Source organism: Coregonus lavaretus (assembly GCF_964263955.1).
Source record: "Coregonus lavaretus genome assembly, chromosome: 4".
NCBI lineage: Eukaryota > Metazoa > Chordata > Actinopteri > Salmoniformes > Salmonidae > Coregonus > Coregonus lavaretus.
In genome coordinates, this window is record NC_139991.1 from 65,361,143 (window position 1) to 65,380,263 (window position 19,121).

Genomic DNA, 19,121 nt, shown 5'->3' on the forward strand with positions numbered 1-19,121 from the left:
CATGTCATCATATTCCTGATGACCGATTGGCTCACCTGTGTTGTCGTGCCATACCCGGACCTTAGAGAGCTCCCCGAGGCTGAGCACGTCAGGGAAACGGAACACGTCTGTCTGCTTGCGCTCAAACTTGTTGGATTTCTGGCACTCTTTCAGCGCCAGGGTCCCAGTGTCACCGCACTCCCCAAACACAATGATCCACACGTTGGCGTCAGTGCCTGCCCCTGTGCAGAGACGGAGGAGAGTCACCAACTTCTATGAAAAACTGCAGTGCTATTGGCTGATTGGGATTCAAACCCAGGTCTCATGCGCACCACAAGACTGTATTAGCCCTCTGAGCTAAAGGCCATGCAAACATGGTTCACTGAACCACCTTTGTTACTCCTTCACGAATCTCAACTCACCCTTAGCAGGTACAGACTAGAGCCTTAAAAATGTATTTTACAAAATAATTCACTAACCTTTTCAGATATCTTCCATTAAACACTAACTGCCTGCCTTTTCAATGCTCAACTCGCCATCAGTCGACACTACAGCCTTCATAAAAATCTATTCACCAATAACCATAGTCACCAGACTGCCTTTTCAAACCTCCCCAAACCTCCCCCATCAACAACAGTCAGACATTCTTGAAAAAAATCTATTCACCAATACAATTTACTTTCATAGATTGATTTTACAAATCTAATTTCACCCCAACAGGTCCCTGCAAACATTCCCCATCAGTTACTAACCTTCTGCCTTTTCAAACATCACTTCACCATCAGCAGTCAGACATTCTTGAAAAATAATCAAATCACCAATACAATTTACTTCCATAGACTGCCTTTCCAATAGTCCCCCATTAACCACTAACCAACTACCTTATCAAACCTCAATTGAGAAACCAGAGAAGCCCTGTTTCCTCTGATTCACGTGTGTGACTCGTGCGTGTGTGTGTGCTTGAGTGTGTGCACGTGTGTCTCGCATGTTTTAACCTCTGTGTGTGTGTGTGTGTGTGTGTGTGTGTGTGTGTACAGACATGTTTATGTGTGTAATGTTCATACAGCAGTCAGTGCCTCACTGATGTCTTGTGTGTGACAGCTCTGCTCATAATCATTATTACCCCCCCACACACACAGGCTTGGTGAGAAGACGAGGGCCGTGTCTTCAGTAACACTGGCAGCCAAGGGCAGAATGACGAGCTCTTTGAAGTTAGCTCAGGCACCTAGCTCCTCTATCGTGTCAATCAGCAGCCTGCCTCTCTCTCCTCTGCTCTGGAAAACTGCATGGCTAAGGAGCAAAGCCGAGCAAGAGGTTTCATAGGAGTTTCTCTTTCATTAGCCTCTATGACTCAAAATGGATCGTTGTATTCCACCTCTGCTGCAGCGTCGCGTCTCTCCGAGCAGCAAAGAGACTCCGCTGCGCCACAGAGATAAAGTGAAACAGGAGAATATACTGTAACTGACACATCCCAGCTAGTTAGGAACAGGACTGAAGCTGGATCTGGTGCAGTGTAGGATAAATAGCATGGATTTGTTAGAAATTAGGAATAGTGTGATTACAAGCAAATGTAGTAAATGTGGTTCAGGAACTACAGTAATTACTCAGCTTTAATTCAGTGGGATAATAGTCTTAAGTTTGATGGGCCTGTATTCATAAAGCTTCTCAGAGTAGGAATGCTGATCTAGGATCACATTTACATTTTAGTCATTTAGCAGACGCTCTTATCCAGAGCGACTTACAGTTAGTGTATACATTTTTTTATTTTTTTTATTTTTTTATACTGGCCCCCCGTGGGAATCGAACCCACAACCCTGGCGTTGCAAACGCCATGCTCTATCAACTGAGCTACATCCCTGCCGGCCATTCCCTCCCCTACCCTGGACGACGCTGGGCCAATTGTGCGCCGCCCATGAGTCTCCCGGTCGCGGCCGGCTGCGACAGAGCCTGGATTCGAACCAGGATCTAGTGGCACAGTTAGCACTGCGATGCAGTGCCTTAGACCACTGCGCCACTCAGGAGTAGGTCCCCCTATCCATATTTATAATCTAAAAGGCAAAACTGATCCTAGCACTTTTTACTCAGACGCTTTATGAATACAGACCCTGGTCAGTCACACAAACATGATGGACAAACATTAGGAATGTAGAATGTGTTGTTTGTCTCTGCACTGACTGACTGACTGACTGACTTACTGACTGAGACTGGCTGACCGACCGAATGACTGACCGGCTGGCTGGTTGACTGACTGGCTGACCAGCTGACTCACTTACTGACTGACTGACTGGCTTACTGGCTGACTGACTGACCCACCTCCGATGTCGCTGGTCTTGACCTGGATAATGTAGGTGGTGATCTCCACCATCTCCTCCTCGTCCACCACGGCAGCCATCTCACAGATCATGGTCCGCTTGGGTCCTTTGGTCTTAGACAGCCACTCCTCATAGGTGAACACAGACACCTCCTCTGTAGTCAGGTTACGCATGATGATCTGGGGGAAATTATCATTAATTATAATTCTTTAACAATTATTAATTCACCCTTATATTACGAGGTAAGGTGACTGACACCGACAAATTAGCCTATTGTAAAACCCCAAGGATTTGGCTCAGGCAGCCCAACCTGCATTAACTTCCATCAATATATTAATTTGAGTGGGATTAGCATGCTGGCTGTGTGCCCGGCTCACTGCAGTGGCCATTTGAAATAAACATGCGCTGTGTGTGTAATCCATAACATTGGCAGCACACATCTGTTTTGGGATGCTGTACAGCTACTGGGTCATTCCAAGGACACGGCCCAGCCACAGACAGACACGGCTGGGTATGAGCCTTGACTGCTTGGCCACTGTTCGGCTAGTCTGGAGGCAGGCTGGGTGATATGGAGAGACATGGAGGGGTTGTTCCTGCATAGGAAATGCATTTAAAAAAAAATCTGATTGGTAAGGTCTTGGCATCGTAGTGAATTTTGTACTGACAGGGTAAAGCCAGCTGCCAATTCAATGTTGACCATCAAACAGAACTGGAACAAGAGTTATTGCAATTCATACAATACAGTGCCTTCGGAAAGTATTCAGACCCCTTGACTTTTTCCACATTTTGTTATGTTACAGCTTTATTCTAAAATTGATTAAATTGTTTTTTTCCCTCATCAATCTACACACAATACCCCATTATGACAAAGCAAAAACAGATGTTCAGAAATGTTCGCTAATTTATAAAAAATTTATAACATAAAATATCACATTTACATAAGTGTTCAGACCCTTTACTCAGTACTTTGTTGAAGCACCTTTGGCAGCGATTACAGCATCGAGTCTTCTTGGGTATGACGCTACATGCTTGACACACCTGTATTTGGGGAGTTTCTCCCATTCTTCTCTGCAGATCCGCTCAAGCTCTGTCAGGTTCAATGGGGAGCGTTGCTGCACAGCTATTTTCAGGTCTCTCCAGAAATGTTTGATCGGGTTCAAGTCTGGGCTCTGGCTGGGCCACTCAAGGACATTCAGAGACTTGTCCCGAAGCCACTCATGCGTTGTCTTGGCTAAGTGCTTAGGGTGGTTGTCCTGTTGGAAGGTGAACCTTCGCACCAGTCTGAGGTCCTGAGCGCTCTGGAGCAGGTTTTCATCAAGGATCTCTCTGTACTTTTCTCTGTTAATCTTTCCCTCGATCCTGACTAGTCTCCCAGTCCCTGCCGCTGAAAAACATCCCCACACCATGATGCTGCCATCACCATGCTTCACTGTAGGGATGGTGCCAGGTTTCCTCCAGACGTGACGCTTGGCATTCAGACCAAAGAGTTCAATCTTGGTTTCATCAGACCAGATAATCTTGTTTCTCATGGTCTGAGAGTCTTTAGGTGCCTTTTGGCAAACTCCAAGCGGGCTGTCATGTGCCTTTTACTGAGGAGTGGTTTCTGTCTGCCACTCTACCATAAAGGCCTGTTTGGTGGAGTGCTGCAGAGATGGTTGTCCTTCTGGAAGGTTCTCCCATCTCCACAGAGTAACTCTAGAGCTCTGTCAGAGTGACCATCGGGTTCTTGGTCACCTCCCTGACCAAGGACCTTCTCCCCCGATTGCTCACTTTGGCCAGGCAGCCAGCTCTAGGAAGAGTCTTGGTGGTTCCAAACTTCTTCCATTTAAGAATGATGGAGGCCACTGTGTTCTTGGGGACCTTCAATGCTGCAGACATTTTTTGGTACCCTCCCCCAGATCTGTGCCTCGACACAATCCTGTCTCGGAGCTCTACGGACAATTCCTTTGACCTCATGGCTTGGTGTTTGCTCTGACATGCACTGTCAACTGTGGGACCTTATGTAGACAGGTGTGTGCCTTTCCAAATCATGTCCAATCAATTGAATTTACCACAGGTGGACTCCAAGTTGTAGAAACATCTCAAGGATGATCAATGGAAACAGGATGCACCTGAGCTCAATTTCGAGTGTCATAGCAAAGGGTCTGAATACTTATGTAAATAAGGTATTTCAGTTTCTTACTTTTAATACATTTGCAAACATTTCTACAAACCTGTTTTCGCTTTGTCATTATGGGGTATTGTGTGTAGATTGCTGAGGATAAAAAAAAAAGGCACTGTATGTTACAAATTTGCAAAACGTGATATATGCTACAAATTCCGATTTGTTGTGGCTAACGTTAGCTAGTTGGCTAAAGCTAACGTTAGCTAGGCTCGGGGTTAAGGTTAGGGTTAAGGTTAGGAGTTAGGTTAAAGGGTTAGCTAACATGCTAAATAGTTGCAAAGTAGCTAAAAAGTAGTAAGTAGTTGCAAAGTTGCTAAAATGCTAAAGTTGTCTGTGATGAGATTCGAACACGCAGCCTTTGGGTTGCTAGACGTTCACGTTATACACCCACTCATCCACCCTGACCAAACAACCACCCAACCACCCTACTTTCGTTCTTGCCTTAAGTAACCTTCTGTCTTATGTAACCATACCAAACGTAACATATCATACTCATTTGAGTGTCCCACATTTACGTTTGCTATGCTATCTAGTCTATGAGACGAGGCTGCTGTGTGTGTCTGGGGAGAACAGATTCATCCCAGTCTCTGGAGCCTGCATGTTCCAACCTAGTCTGGGTACCAGTCTGTGTAACATTCCACTCCTTGTGGCATAATACCAAAGAGACTGGCCTTTCGGCAATCTCAATGTTCAATATGCAGCTGGATTTCCAAAGGAGTTGCTCATTGGTTGTTGGAAATAACATTCATATTTTCCATGACAACATATGGAGCCTTGAAAATAGAATTTGAATTATAACAAAGTCAAAAACATTTAGCTGTTAGCTAGGAAAGTTGTTGTATTTTGAGGCTTAAAATCAAAGCTAAGACGTTTTTGCTCATGACGTGAGATAGCAACTTTTGACTGACTGGTTTCATCTAGAGAAACAAAAAACGGTTGCTTAGCAAAAAAAAGGGAGAGTTCCAATATTTGCATAACCTTTGTGGTTGGAGGATAACTGTGAGGGTTATCAAATCAGGATCAATTCATCTGATTTCCTCGAGCTCATTAATGATAGAACATTCATATTTGAAGAGTGAAGAAAGACCAGTCTCTTTGACAAATGTACAAGGAGTGGAATGTAATAACTGAACAGACATGGCAACCAGGCTAGCTCCAACCCCACACTGACTGAAATGGGTTAGTACATTTACATACCATTCACTAAAGCTCACCCCAGACACACTCTGACCCGTACCGTACAGCATTGTGTGAATGTGTTTGTCTGTCTGGTGTGTGTGGCTGAATTATCCAGTAACCTATCGCCTGCAGGCAGGGATAAGCGTGTGTGTGTAGCTGTGTGTGTGAGATATAGAGAGTCTGACGCCTCGATCACACCGACAGCGTTATTGCATTTTGGTACTCCAGAAGTACATTCATTTCCAATGGAATGCTGTGTTTGCCTTGCAGCATTGCGTTGCATAGGCAGTTGCAGTGCGTTCTGTGTGGTGCATACGTTGGATTTATCGAACGTATGCATTAAACTGTATCCGTAGACGGCTTGACAGAAACGGTAGCAGAAAGTGAATGTTGAACTTTTGTTGCACAAACATCAAGATGATGCTGCGCACCATTTTGCCCAAATACGCTGTCGGTGTGACTGAGGCGAGAGAGGGATGTTGTGAATTGAGCACCACTGTGTCACGATCGTTGAGAGACGGGTCAGACCAAGGTGCAGCGTGGTATGCGTACATGTTTATTAAATAGAATAAACACTTTACAAAATAACAAAACACAACGAAAACGTGAAGTCCTATGGGCTATACACACAAAAAGCCAAACAGGAACACAAACAAGATCCCACAACTAAGGTAGGCAACATGGCTACCTAAGTATGAACCCCAATCAGAGACAACGAGCGACAGCTACCTCTGATTGGGAATCACACCCGGCCAAACATAGAAATACACATACTAGATCCTAAACATAGAATCTAATAACATAGATCTCAACCTGAACTCACACCCTGACCCAACCAACAAGAGTTCTCTAGGTCAGGGCGTGACACACTGTGACCTAAGACTTACAGACATCAAAGCCTCACCCATGTCTGTCTCTCTCTCTCACACACACACCCACACACACATACACACGCAGACACTTAGTTAATGCAGCAATCCCTACACCTGTTATCATTGTATTGTATTGTATTGTATTGTTACAGTAAACATGGAGTAATCTACATCTGCATTGCTTGCTGTTTGGGGTTTTAGGCTGGGTTTCTGTTTAGCACTTTGTGACATCTGCTGATGTAAAAAGGGCTTTAAAAATAAATTTGATTGATTGATTGACTACTCTGTAGGGTCAAAGATCCTACAACTGTGTTGTGTGGACTCTTTGTTGAATTAAGTCGGTACACTCTTAGAAGAAAAGGTGCTATCTGGAACCTAAAAGGGTTCTACGCGGAACCAAAAAGGGTTCTCCTATGGGGACAGGCGAAGAAGCCTTTGGGAACCCTTTTTTTATAAGAGTGTAGACTGTGACATGTTGTCAGTGCTGACCTTAGCCAGGAACCAGTCAGGTCGGCTACCAGAGCCGTCAATACGGACCCTCATCTTCCTCAGGGGAGCGATGTCATCGACCTCCAGGCTGAACGTGTCCTCCTGACCTCGCTCAAACCTAAAGACAGCCAGAGTGTGTGTGAGCACAATGCATGATGGGAGAGTATTTTATACTGTAAACACCACTAGTCCACATCACATACACTGTGAACTACAGTAGATAATACTATTCTATGCTACTGAGAGATTGTTTTTATGTGGATGAATGTGGAATAAAATTGTAGTTTGGTCATTTCAAAACCACTTGATGTCTTTGGGATGTGTTTATTTGGGTGTGTTAAATCTGTGCATTTGTTCAAGTGTGAGCATTTGGTCAGGTGTGTGAACATTTGGTCAGGTGGGTGAACTTTTGGTCAGGTGGGTGAACATTTGGTCAGGTGGGTGAACATTTGGTCAGGTGGGTGAACTTTTGGTCAGGTGTGTGAACTTTTGGTCAGGTGGGTGAACATTTGGTCAGGTGTGTGTTTGGTACCTGTCCTCGTTTTTCTGCAGCAGGATCTCCTCTGTGGTGCCGTTGGCCCCAAACACAGACAGGTAGATCTGGGTGTCTGTCCCAGCGTTCTGAACATCTCCCGTCACCACCGTCACCTCATAGATGATCTGACAATAACACACAATCAATCAATCAATTAATCAATCAGTCAACTAATAAATTAACCAATCAATCAAGTAAATCAATGAACATTTGTTTGATTAATTGAAATCAGTTAACATACTTTGCCAGTTAAACTGATCAGTGTGACAAAAAGTATGTGTTTAACAGTATCTTTGTATCACAGGAGGTTGGTGGCACCTTAATTGTGGAGGACGGACACGTGGTAATGGCTGCAGCGGAAAAAGTGAAAAGTTATCAACATAAAACACATGGTTTCCATGTGTTTGATGCCATTCCATTGAGTCCGTTCCAGCCATTATTATGAGTTGTCCTCCCCTCAGCAGCCTCCACTGCTTTGTATATAAAACAGACATGACAATGTACTGTAGGTGTTTAGTATTGTATTAGCAAGTAATGGCTGTTTAACTTGGAGGTAGAGTAAGTACAACTGAATCCTGTACAAGTAAGTGAACTTATATAATTGGTGATACTTGCCTTTTGGGAGATGGTGATGCTATCTGCATCCAACACGTTGAACACCCTGGCAGTCAGTCCATCGCCCCGATCTTTGGCCAACCAGCACTTACACTGGAAAATGTATTTAACCCCTTTGGTTGGCACGGCAACAGCTAGCTCATCAACCAACCAGCAGCTCTCCGGAGTGGCGCCGTCGTGTCCGAGCTACAGGGAGGGCATGGAGCAATCACATCAAACAATGTGTGTGTGTGTGTGTGTGTGTGTGTGTGTGTGTGTGTCTGTGCTGTGACCGGTGCTTGAGTTGAGCCGGTGCTCAACTCAACGTTCTACAGCTTGAGTACCAGCACCCCTTATAAAATATTGGCACTAAAATATGATGAGTACTGGCATCTACATTTTAAGTGTATCGGCACTCAAAATGAGTACTGGCATCCAGAGCCATATATTTAGGCAAACTTTTAGAATGTTGTTCTAATTCTAGACATTCAGTTACATAGCACTGTTTAAATATTCCCCATGTATTTGTTAATGGGGAGCTAACATGGCTGCCATAGAATGTTGTAGTGTCATGTAAATTAAATTAAATCAATTTTTATTTGTCACATGCGCCGAATACAACAGGTGTGTAGACCTTACCGTGAAATGCTTACTTACAAGCCCTTAACCAACAATGCAGTTTTAAGAAAAATAAGACTTAAGAAAATATTTACGAAATAAACGAAAGTAAAAACAATAAAATAACAATAAAATAACAATAACAAGGCTATATCAATCCTCATCTCTCCCAAGTGGACATTCTCTATTTTTCCCCTGACCCATCTGTCTATCTCCTCATTTGAATTCCATGCTGTCACAGTCACTAGCCCATTTAAGCTTAATATCCTTGTCATCTATCGCCCTCCAGGTTCCCTTGGAGAGTTCATCAATGAGCTTGACGCCTTGATAAGTTCCTTTCCTGAGGATGGCTCACCCCTCACAGTTCTGGGGGACTTCAACCTCCCTACGTCTACCTTTGACTCATTTCTCTCTGCCTCCTTTCCACTCCTCTCCTCTTTTGACCTCACCCTCTCACCGTCCCCCCCTACTCACAAGGCAGGCAATACGCTTGACCTCATCTTTACTAGATGCTGTTCTTCTACTAATCTCACTGCAACTCCCCTCCATGTCTCCGACCACTACTTTGTATCCTTTTCTCTCTCGCTCTCCTCCAACACTACTCACTCTGCCCCTACTCAGATGGTAATGCGCCGTTGCAACCTTCGCTCTCTCTCTCCCGCTACTCTCTCCTCTTCCATCCTATCATCTCTTCCCTCTGCTCAATCCTTCTCCCTCCAATCTCCTGATTCTGCCTCCTCAACCCTCCTCTCCTCCCTTTCTGCATCCTTTGACTCTCTATGTCCCCTATCCTCCCGGCCGGCTCGGTCCTCCCCTCCAGCTCTGTGGCTTGATGACTCATTGCGAGCTCACAGAACAGGGCTCCGGGCAGCCGAGCGGAAATGGAGGAAAACTAGACTCCCTCCTCTCTACATTTTCTTCATCTGTTTCTGCTGCTAAGGCCACTTTCTACCACTCTAAATTCCAAGCATCTGCCTCTAACCCTAGGAAGCTCTTTGCCACCTTCTCCTCCCTGCTGAATCCTCCTCCCCCCCCCCCCCCCCCCCTCCCTCTCTGTGGATGACTTCGTCAACCATTTTGAAAAGAAGGTTGACGACATCCGATCCTCGTTTGTTAAGTCAAATGACACTGCTGGTCCTGCTCACACTGCCCTACCCTATGCTTTGACTTCTTTCTCCCCTCTCTCTCCAGATAAAATCTTGCAACTTGTGACGGCTGGCCGCCCAACAACCTGCCCGCTTGACCCTATCCCCTCCTCTCTTCTCCAGACCATCTCCAGTGACCTTCTCCCTTACCTCACCTCGCTGATCAACTCATCCTTGACCGCTGGCTATGTCCCTTCCGTCTTCAAGAGAGCGAGAGTTGCATCCCTTCTCAAAAAACCAACACTCGATCCCTCTGATGTCAACAACTACAGACCAGTATCCCTTCTTTCTTTCTCTCCAAAACTATTGAGTGTGCCGTCTTTAGCCAACTCTCTTGCTATCTCTCTCAGAATGACCTTCTTGATCCAAACCAGTCAGGTTTCAAGACTGGTCATTCAACTGAGACTGCTCTTCTCTGTGTCACGGAGGCTCTCCGCACTGCTAAAGCTAACTCTCTCTCCTCTGCTCTTGTCCTTCTAGACCTGTCTACTGCCTTTGATACTGTGAACCATCAGATCCTCCTCTCCACCCTCTCCGAGCTGGGCATCTCCGGCGCGGCTCACTCTTGGATTGCGTCCTACCTGACCGGTCGCTCCTACCAAGTGGCGTGGCGAGAAGCTGTCTCCGCACCACGTGCTCTCACCACTGGTGTCCCCCAGGGCTCAGTTCTAGGCCCTCTCCTATTCTCGCTATACACCAAGTCACTTGGCTCTGTCATATCCTCACATGGCCTCTCCTATCATTGCTACGCAGATGACACACAACTAATCTTCTCCTTTCCCCCTTCTGATAACCAGGTGGCGAATCGCATCTCTGCATGTCTGGCAGACATATCAGTATGGATGACGGATCACCACCTCAAGCTGAACCTTGGCAAGACGGAGCTGCTCTTCCTCCCGGGGAAGGACTGCCCGTTCCATGATCTCGCCATCACATCACGGTTGACAACTCCGTTGTGTCCTCCTCCCAGAGTGCGAAGAGCCTTGGCGTGACCCTGGACAACACCCTGTCGTTCTCCGCTAACATCAAGGCGGTGACCCGATCCTGTAGGTTCATGCTCTACAACATTCAGGCACTTGTCATCTCCCGTCTGGATTACTGCAACTCGCTGTTGGCTGGGCTCCTTGCCTGTGCCATTAAACCCCTACAACTCATCCAGAATGCCGCAGCCCGTCTGGTGTTCAACCGTCCCAAGTTCTCTCACGTCACCCCGCTCCTCCGCACACTCCACTGGCTTCCAGTTGAAGCTCGCATCTGCTACAAGACCATGGTGCTTGCCTACGGAGCTGTGAGGGGAACGGCACCTCCGTACCTTCAGGCTCTGATCAGTCCCTACACCCAAACAAGGGCATTGCGTTCATCCACCTCTGGCCTGCTGGCTCCCATTCCTCTGCTGAAGCACAGTTCCTGCTCAGCCCAGTCAAAACTGTTCGCTGCTCTGGCACCCCAATGGTGGAACAAGCTCCCTCAAGACGCCAGGACAGCGGAGTCACTCACCACCTTCCTGAGACATTTGAAACCCCACCTCTTTAAGGAATACCTGGGATAGGATAAAGTAATCCTTCTACCCCCCCTTACCCCACCCCACCCCCACAACAAAAAACAACAAAAAAAACATTGTAAAGTGGTTATCCCACTGGCTATAAGGTGAATGCACCAATTTGTAAGTCGCTCTGGATAAGAGCGTCTGCTAAATGACGTAAATGTAAATGTATATACAGGGGGTACCGGTATCGAGTCAATGTGGTTAGACGAGGTAATTGAGGTAATATGTACATAGCGTAGCCATTTGATTAACTGTTGAGCAGTTTTATGGCTTGGGGGTAGAAGCTGTTAAGAAGCCTTTTGGACCTAGACTTGGCGCTCCGGTACCGCTTGCCGTGCAGTAGCAGAGAGAACAGTCTATGACTTGGGTGGCTGGAGTCTTTGGCAACTTTTAGGGCCTTCCTCCGACACCGCCTGGTATAGAGGTCCTGGATGAAAGGAAGCTTGGCCCCAGTGATGTACTCGGCCGTATGCACTAGCCTCTGTAGCACCTTGCGGTCGGAGGCCGAGCAGTTGCCATACCAGGCGGTGATGCAACCAGTCAGGATGCTCTCGATGGTGCAGCTGTATAACTTTTTGAGGATCTGAGGAACCATGTCAAATCTTTTTATATTATTACTATTATTATTATTATTATTATTATTATTATTATTATTTTCAGTCTCCTGAGGGGGAATAGTCGTTGTCGTGCCCTCTTCACGACTATCCTGGTGTGTTTGGACCATGATAGTTTGTTGGTGATGTGAACACCAAGGAACTTGAAGTTCTCAACCTGCTCCCCTACAGCCCTGTTGATGAGAATGGGGGAGTGCTCGGCCCTCCTTTTCCTGTAGTCCACTATCGTCTCCTTTGTCTTGATCAACACACTGCCAGGTCTCTGACCTCCCTATAGGCTGTCTCCTCGTTGTCGGTGATCAGGCCTAACACCGTTGTGTCATCTGCAAACTTAATGATGGTGTTGGAGTCGTGCTTGGCCACGCAGTCGTGGGTGAACAGGGAGTACAGGAGGGGACTAAGCACGCACCCCTGAGGGGCCCCCGTGTTGAGGATCACCGTGGCAGATGTGTTGCTGTCTACCCTTACCACCTGTGGGCGGCCCGTCAGGATGTCCAGGATCCAGTGGCAGAGGGAGGTGTTTAGTCCCAGGGTCCTTAGCTTACTGATGAGCTTTGAGGGAATTATGGTGTTGAACCCTGAGCTATAGTCAATGAACAGCATTCTCACATAGGTGTTCCTTTTGTCCAGGTGGGAAAGGGCAGTGTTGAGTGAAATAGAGATTGTATCATCTGTGGATCTGTTGGGGCGGTATGCAAATTGGAGTGGGTCTAGGGTTTCTGGGATGATGGTGTTGATGTGAGCCATGACCAGCATTTCAAAGCACTTCATGGCTACAGATGTGAGTGCTACGGGTCGGTAGTCATTTAGGCAGGTTACCTTGGTGTTTTTGAGCACAGGGGCTATGGTGGTCTGTTTGAAACATGTAGGTATTACAGACTCGGCCAGGGACAGGTTGAAAATGTCAGTGAAAACACTTGGTAATCCGTCTGGCCCTGAGGCCTTGTGAATGTTGACCTGTTTTAAGGTCTTACTCACATTGGCTACAGCGAGCGTGATTACACAGTCGTCCGGAACAGCTGGTGCTCTCATGCATGCTTCAGTGTTGCTTGCCTTGAAGCGCGCATAGAAGTCATTTCGCTCGTCTGGTAGGCTTGTGTCAATGGGAAGCTCGCGGCTGGGCTTCCCTTTGTAGTCCGTAATGGTTTGCATCCCTGCCACAACCGAACAGCATCGGAGCCGGTGTAGTAGGATTCAATCTTAGTCCTGTATTTACGCTATGCCTGTTTGATGGTTTGTCTGAGGGCATAGCGGGATTTCTTTTAAGCGTCCGGGTTAGACTCCCGCTCCTTGAAAGTGGCAGCTCTACCCTTTAGCTCAGTGCAGATGTTGCCTGTAATCCATGGCTTCTGGTTGGGGTATGTACGTATGATCACTTCGGGGACAACGTCATCGACGCACTTATTGATGAAGCCGGTGACTGATGTCGTATACTCCTCAATGCCATCGGATGAGTCCCGGAACATATTCCAGTCATCTGACCACTTCCGTATTGAGCGAGTCGCTGGTACTTCCTGCTTTAGTTTTTGCTTGTAAGCAGGAATCAGGAGAATAGATTTATGGTCAGATTTGCCAAATGGAGGGCGAGGGAGAGCTTTGTACGCGTCTCTGTGTGTGGAGTAAAGATGGTCCAGAGGTTTTCTTCCTCTGGTTGCACATGTAACATGCTGGTAGAAATGATGTAAAACTGATTTAAGTTTCCCTGCATTAAAGTCCCCGGCCACTAGGAGCAACGCCTCTGGATGAGCATTTGGATGAGCATTTTCTTGTTTGCATCATAATGCTCATTCGAGACATTCAGTAGTTTTTTAAATATTCCCCATGTAATGTTAATAGAATGTTAAAGTGTCATGAAAATGCAGAAACTGCATTGGCCCAACTCGTTAAATACATGGCTCTGCTGGTGTCTATTTAAGTCCATTTCAACTACTTACCTCCAATTTTTTAATCTCTCCAACGTCAGCTCCATGAGCCTCGAAGGACTCCAGAGACCCAGACTCAAAGCACTTCTTCCCCCCAGGCAGGTCCAGCCACAGCCTCTTTGTCTGGGTGTGGTTTGGCCCCATGATGATCACATAGACCCTGCTGCTGGTACTGGCATCTTTCTCTGCCCCCGTGGAGATGGTGAAGTGGTATGGGATGACTGCAGAGACACAAGGTAATGTGTTTGATTGTACAGTGCCTTTTTTTAATTTAATTTTATCTTTTCTGGGGAATGGATCAGCTTAATATTGCAGATAGATTGTATCTTCTATCAATGTAATTGTCTGCATCACTTCCAATCCCCCATGTTTTTTAAAAATATATATACTCCCCTTTATTACTTTTCAACCCCACCATCCTTTCCCTACTTGGAGTAAATTAGTGAACAACAATGCCCAGGCCTCTACTTCCGGTCTATACTTACTATCTACACCTTATGGACAGAGTTAATTTTACAATAATTCTATTATATATATAAAAAAAAAAAAAAAAACTCCTGAACTTCTTCTACTCTCAACCTCTCCGATCATTTTCATGATGTCCATCCGGTTTGCTTCTATATGAAATATCTTTCTAACTGTGCTCTTTCCCAAAAGCTCCCAAAATACAACCGATATCCTTATTATGGACACAGTATGCTTACATTATTAGCTATCTTTGTTATTAGTTGTTGTTATTTGTTATTAGTCCCATCCTTCAACTCTATTCAATACCTCCCATGTATCTCTTTGTCACGCTCTGGCTCCGGGACTGTGTATTTTGAGCCAGGGTGTGTTCATTTGGTTGTGTTTGGTATTGGTTGTGTTGTACAGTGGGGAAAAAAAGTATTTAGTCAGCCACCAATTGTGCAAGTTCTCCCACTTAAAAAGATGAGAGAGGCCTGTAATTTTCATCATAGGTACACGTCAACTATGACAGACAAATTGAGAAAAGAAATTCCAGAAAATCACATTGTAGGATTTTTAATGAATTTATTTGCAAATGATGGTGGAAAATAAGTATTTGGTCACCTACAAACAAGCAAGATTTCTGGCTCTCACAGACCTGTAACTTCTTCTTTAAGAGGCTCCTCTGTCCTCCACTCGTTACCTGTATTAATGGCACCTGTTTGAACTTGTTATCAGTATAAAAGACACCTGTCCACAACCTCAAACAGTCACACTCCAAACTCCACTATGGCCAAGACCAAAGAGCTGTCAAAGGACACCAGAAACAAAATGGTAGACCTGCAACAGGCTGGGAAGACTGAATCTGAAATAGGTAAGCAGCTTGGTTTGAAGAAATCAACTGTGGGAGCAATTATTAGGAAATGGAAGACATACAAGACCACTGATAATCTCCCTTGATCTGGGGCTCCACACAAGATCTCACCCCGTGGGGTCAAAATGATCACAAGAACGGTGAGCAAAAATCCCAGAACCACACGGGGGGACCTAGTGAATGACCTGCAGAGAGCTGGGACCAAAGTAACAAAGCCTACCATCAGTAACACACTACGCCGCCAGGGACTCAAATCCTGCAGTGCAAGACGTGTCCCCCTGCTTAAGCCAGTACATGTCCAGGCCCGTCTGAAGTTTGCTAGAGTGCATTTGGATGATCCAAAAGAGGATTGGGAGAATGTCATATGGTCAGATGAAACCAAAATAGAACTTTTTGGTCAAAACTCAACTCGTCGTGTTTGGAGGACAAAGAATGCTGAGTTGCATCCAAAGAACACCATACCTACTGTGAAGCATGGGGGTGGAAACATCATTCTTTGGGGCTGTTTTTCTGCAAAGGGACCAGGACGACTGATCCGTGTAAAGGAAAGAATGAATGGGGCCATGTATCGTGAGATTTTGAGTGAAACCCTCCTTCCATCAGCAAGGGCATTGAAGATGAAACGTGGCTGGGTCTTTCAGCATGACAATGATCCCAAACACACCGCCCGGGCAACGAAAGAGTGGCTTCGTAAGAAGCATTTCAAGGTCCTGGAGTGGCCTAGCCAGTCTCCAGATCTCAACCCCATAGAAAATCTTTGGAGGGAGTTGAAAGTCCGTGTTGCCCAGCGACAGCCCCAAAACATCACTGCTCTAGAGGAGATCTGCATGGAGGAATGGGCCAAAATACCAGCAACAGTGTGTGAAAACCTTGTGAAGACTTACAGAAAACGTTTGACCTGTGTCATTGCCAACAAAGGGTATATAACAAAGTATTGATAAACTTTTGTTATTGACCAAATACTTATTTTCCACCATAATTGGCAAATAAATTCATAAAAAATCCTACAATGTGATTTTCTGGATTTTTTTTTCTCATTTTGTCTGTCATAGTTGACGTGTACCTATGATGAAAATTACAGGCCTCTCTCATCTTTTTAAGTGGGAGAACTTGCACAATTGGTGGCTGACTAAATACTTTTTTTCCCCACTGTATTTGGTTGTGTTTCCTTGTTTGGTCGTGTGACTCCCAATCAGTGGTAACGAGTGTCAGCTGTCGGCTCGTTATCTCTGATTGGGAGCCATATTTAAACTGTCAGTGTTCACCTTAGTGTTGTGGGTTTTTGTTCCGTATCAGTCATTGTAACTGAGGACTTCACGATTCGTCATTGTTTGTTGTTTTGTATTGAGTACTTTAATTAATAAAGTCATGTTCGTATCGCACGCTGCGCCTTGGTCCACTCACTTAGTAGACGTTCGTGACACTCTTAACACCATCCATATAGGATTTCTATTTGCCATATATATTTCAACCGTACTGTGATGTTTTACAAAAGTTCTGAACCGTTCTATTCTCATTGCTTCTACAGATTGTGAATTAAAAATAAAAATAAATCTAAAAGTATTATTATATTATTGATTGATTGACTATGACTTTTCAGATCACCCAGTAATGCTATCTGCAAGGTTAGCTCCAGGTAGGGGAGGGAATGGCCGGCAGGGATGTAGCTCAGTTGATAGAGCATGGCGTTTGCAACGCCAGGGTTGTGGGTTCGTTTCCCATGGGGGGCCAGTATATAAAAAATAAAACATGTATTCACTAACTGTAAGTCGCTCTGGATAAGAGCGTCTGCTAAATGACTAAAAATGTAAATGTAAATATTGCAATCCTTTAGCCATTCCTGGACCTGTGTCCAAAAACAAGCTACAAACGGACAGAACCAAAACAAATGATCTAATGATTCTGTCTCTTCACAGCAAAATCTGCAGAGCTGGGAAGATTGTATCCCCCATATAAATAACATTCTATTGGTAGCAAGAATTTTATATAATAATTTAAATTGAAAGATTCTAATTTTTGAATCCGGTGTCGTTTTGCGTGTCAGTTCATAAACACTATGCCATGGGATCGGTACGTCAAAGATCTCTTCCCAACTGTTTTGCAATCTATATGGGACGGCTGTCAATCCTTTGGTCCTTAAGTGAAACTGATATACTTTTTTATTTATCACAGTTTTCCTTAACCAATTATGTTCTTTAATGCAAGGCCGACAGACAAGTTCCTTACTTTCTCCCCCTTCCACTTTCCTCTTCCACTTTTGCGGTAAGGCTGCAATTATTTGGTTGTAATTTTGGGTAGAGCAGACATTTCCATATGTTTTTGTTAGCTGCATGTGCGACATAACTCCACCAGTCCTACCGATGATATCATTTACGAAGATAATACCTTTTTTAAACATTCTGTCAAAAAATAAAGGTTTTTTGTCAATTAGTATATTTGAATTGAACCACAATATTTGTTGCATTATTTGTTCTGTCGTTTCTGGAGGATTAAATTGAAATTGCAACCAACTTTCTATGGCTTGTTTTAGAAATAGTGATATTTGGGAGATTATTTCCTTTTCAAATAACTGAAAGTGAGAGGTTGTAATCTGAATAAAGGGAAAAAGGCCTTTCTTGAACATTGGGTGAGACAATCTTACTAATTTGCTTGAGAACCAGTTCGGATTTAAGTATAACTTTTGTATGACTGAAGCTTTTAGTGATAGGTCTAATGCTTTAATATTTAATCATTTCTGTCCTCCGAATTCATATTCATTATATAAATATGCCCTTTTAATTTTGTCTGGCTTGCCGTTCCAAATAAAATTGAATATTTTTTTCTCATATAATTTAAAAAACTGTTCGCTAGGCGTAGGCAAGACCATAAGCAAATAGGTAAACTGGGATAATACTAAAGAGTTAATCAGGGTGATTTTTCCACAAATTGACAGGTATTTTCCTTTCCATGGTAGTAAGATCTTATCTATTTTTGCTAACTTTCTATTAAAATGTATTGAAGTGAGATCATTTATTTCCTTTGGGATATGTATTCCGAGTATATCCACATCACCATCAGACCATTTTATTGGTAAACTACATGGTAATGTACATTTTTTATTTTTTAGTGATCCAATACGTAATATAGTACATTTGTCATAATTTGGTTGTAATCCAGAGAGGTTAGAAAATGTATCTAGATCCTCTATGAGGCTGTGGAGGGATTCTAGTTGTGGATTTAAAAGAAAACATGAATCATCAGCGTACAATGAAACCTTTGTTTTTAAGCCCTGTATTTCTAATCCTCTGATATTATTATTGGATCTGATTTTAATAGCTAACATCTCGATGGCCACAATAAATAGATATGCCGATGGTGGACAACCTTGTTTCACTCCTCTTGACAGTTTAAAACTTTCTGAGAAATTGCCATTATTTACTATTTTACACCTAGGGCTACTATACATGATTTTGACCCATTTTATAAGAGATTCTCCAAAATTGAAATGCTCCAGGCATTTATATATAAACCCCCAGTCGAACTTTATCAAATGCCTTTCGAAGTCTGCTATGAATAGCAGGCCTGGTTTCCCATATTTTCCATAGTGATCTATTGTTTCCAATACTTGCCTTATATTATCTCAAATGTATCTTCCATGTAAAAAACCTGTCTGATTAGAATGAATAATATCCGACAATACCTTTTTAATTCTATGCGCTATACATTTTGCATCACAACACTGAAGTGTAAGGGGCCTCCAATTTTGTAAATGGACTGGATCTTTATGTTTTCCACTTGTATCCTGTTTCAGTAATAATGAGATCAGACCTTCTTCTTGAGTGTCAGATAATC

At 44.2% G+C, this 19,121-nt stretch overlaps 1 protein-coding gene across 1 annotated transcript in view; it reads right to left on the reverse strand.

Moving 5' to 3' along the window:
- LOC311127513 (lipoxygenase homology domain-containing protein 1-like) overlaps positions 1 to 19,121 on the reverse strand; it is a gene marked incomplete at both ends in the record, with an annotated part of 72,525 nt that overhangs the window by 2,168 nt on the left and 51,236 nt on the right. Inside the window, 6 exons of the mRNA XM_084159335.1 lie at positions 36 to 221; positions 2,293 to 2,470; positions 6,996 to 7,113; positions 7,528 to 7,655; positions 8,146 to 8,331; positions 13,982 to 14,190. Of these exons, the coding sequence (XP_084015461.1) occupies positions 36 to 221; positions 2,293 to 2,470; positions 6,996 to 7,113; positions 7,528 to 7,655; positions 8,146 to 8,331; positions 13,982 to 14,190 (1,005 nt within the window). The remainder of the gene's footprint in view (positions 1 to 35; positions 222 to 2,292; positions 2,471 to 6,995; positions 7,114 to 7,527; positions 7,656 to 8,145; positions 8,332 to 13,981; positions 14,191 to 19,121) is intronic.